Here is a 2,523-nt window from a genome sequence, read left to right as displayed (position 1 = left end):
CGGTAACATGAGGATTATGCAGGGATGGGAAAAAGCACAAGGGGTCAGAGCATAATGGGGTGGGGATGCCTAGGAAGACTTCCTGGAGGAAGTGACATCTGAGCTAAACCCTGAATAAAGAGGGAGAGCAAGCTAGATTCCATGTTTCTGTTCAGACAGAAGACAAGAAGCCATTTCTGACCACAACGTAGAGCCAAGAGCCAAGGTCTGGGACCCAGGACTCCTGTGCTCCTGTCCACACTTGGCAGCTCATCCATGATGTGACCCTGGGCAAGTCACTCCCCCTTTACGAGCCTCAGTTTCCCCACCTGTGCCGGAGGGAGTTGAGCCACACCTCAAAGACTCCTGAAAGTCATTCTAAGAGTTTGCACTTCTGAGTATTTGGGTTCTGACTCAGTCCTAGCCTTTTACCTTCTCACAGTGACAAGGGACTGCAGGAGGGCCTGCCTCAGTTCTTCAAGTTCTGCCAGGAACAGTGAGGAGGCCCCAGGAGGGCAGTACCCAGCACTCACCTCTCAGCTCGCAGCTGCTGGGGTTGGATCATGGCAGTCAGGGTCCAGGGGAACAGGTGGCAGAGGGTCTCGTGCCCCCAGGCCAGGCTGAGTTTGCCTCTCACTTCTGTCCAGCCACCCTGCGGCTTGGGAGTCCCCAGAAGCTGTCTTTGGGAAGGCCCCACCCTCGTGTCTCTCAATTTGAGAAGGGGCTCCTCCTCCAGGCTCTTTGGTGTAGGCTGTGGCCAGCACTTCCTCTTACCCCACCTCTCAGCTGCACAGCAGTTGGCTAAGTGTCTCCCTTGGGAGCTGAGTTTGTAGCAGTCCACGGACTCCGGGGCTTTGGGGATTTTCTCTGTGTCAGTGCTTGATCCCACGCCTCAGTCGAGTATCAGAAAGTCCTACCCCATCAGAGACAGAGTACCAGTGTTGACTCAGCCACCAAGGGGCCCTGTGACCTTGGGGGGGTCACTTCCCTTTGTCACTAAGCCCACCTAGCATCCCCTTACTGCCAAGCCTTCATGCAAGCTGTCCCCTAGGCCTGGAAGGCTCGCCTCCTCCTGGTCTGCCATTCCTCAAGGCTCTGCTCAAATGCCGCCTCCTCCAGGAAGTCTCCCTGGCTCTTCCGACAGTTAATTCTCCAGGAGAGTTGGTGCTCACGGCCACCTCTATCGTATGAGAATGTGGAAGCTGGATTACAGCATCTTACCCTTACCCTGCAGCAATGACCTACACTTTCCTCATCCCTAGGTTCCCGTCTCCACGAGGCTGCCAACCAGGGTGAGCTTCACATTACACAACTGATCACGCCCCTCCTTGCTTAAAACCCTTCCAATGCACCAGCCTGCACTTCGGAGGAAGTCCAAACCCCTGGCTCTGCCTGCCTCCCGAAGCCTTCGGGGCCCTGTCAGCTTCCCCAGCCTCCTCTCTCCTGCCCAGCCCTTCCCACACTCACCTCCTTTCTGTTTCTAGAATGCTCTAAGATGCCTTCCCCTCCGGGCCTTCACACATGCTGTTCCCTCTGCTGGAATGCTCTTCCCCTGCTTCCCTCAGGGCTCGGCTTGGAACTTACTTCTTTACAGAGGACTTCCCGGCCCCTCACCTAAATTTAACCCCTTTCTATTATATTCTTTCACAGATCCCTGTGCTTTTACTTCAGAGTACAAATAACTATTGCAATTTCATATTTATTTGTGTATTTCCATTTTTAACGGCTGCCCTCCCCCATCTCCCCCAGCTAGCACAATGCCTGGCACGTTGCAAGTACTCTACCAATGTTTGATGCATGAAGGAAATGCTTCCAGTTAGTGATTCTGTGGCTTCTTCTAACGCGTGTAGCTGTTTGATTCTGAGGGGAGCTCCCCAAAGAGAAGACCACAAGGAGGGGGGCACATCCACACTCAGTCACCCCTAACAGGTCACAAACACACAATGCACTCACACTCACTCACACGCACACACACATATTCACACTCACACACCCACACTCACACTCACACATATACACACTCACATTGCAGAAGCAAACAGAAAGACAGCAGAGGAAGGACATGATGAGGAAGCAGGTAAGCCTTTAAGTCCATGGGCATCGAGACAATGGGCCTTTCTGACAGACTGGCCCTTCAGCTTCCTCTGCCCCAAACCCATGCAGCACTAGGAACCCCCAGGACTGGGTCAGGAGTCTGCAGGGACAGAGCTAGCTGGATGAAGCCTGGCACCAGAGGTCCCATCTAGTTTCTCACTTCCCAGAAAAGGCACTGGGATCAGGAGCCATTCTCAGGATCCTTAGGCCTGTCTGGCTCTAAGGAGAATGGAGAGTGGCTGCAGCCTCAAGTCCTTCTTCAGAACCTTGTCCCTGCTCCACTCAGCCACTCCAAGTGATCTTCTGCCCCAAATAGAGCTTCGAGTAGATCCAGAGTTCCCAGGATGGGAGATGTTCTGGGCCCAGCCCCACAGCCCTGGCCCAGTGACGATCTCCCTTCCTTCATCCAGCTGGGCCAGGGTGGCAAGCTCTTCAGAACCCAGGATTCTC

General features: G+C 54.1%; 1 protein-coding gene across 1 annotated transcript in view; it reads right to left on the bottom strand.

Annotated features, from left to right (window-relative positions):
- Positions 1 to 544, bottom strand: part of NCF4 (neutrophil cytosolic factor 4) — a 17,163-nt gene extending 16,619 nt beyond the window's left edge. The window contains exon 1 of the mRNA XM_012554801.2: positions 513 to 544. Within this exon, the coding sequence (XP_012410255.1) occupies positions 513 to 544 (32 nt within the window). The remainder of the gene's footprint in view (positions 1 to 512) is intronic.
- Between the last annotated feature and the right edge of the window lie 1,979 nt (positions 545 to 2,523).

This window comes from Trichechus manatus, unplaced genomic scaffold (assembly GCF_000243295.1).
Source record: "Trichechus manatus latirostris isolate Lorelei unplaced genomic scaffold, TriManLat1.0 scaffold00027, whole genome shotgun sequence".
NCBI classification, from domain to species: domain Eukaryota; kingdom Metazoa; phylum Chordata; class Mammalia; order Sirenia; family Trichechidae; genus Trichechus; species Trichechus manatus.
The sequence above is the reverse complement of the archived record's forward strand: the minus strand, read 5'-3'. Positions and strand labels throughout refer to the sequence as shown.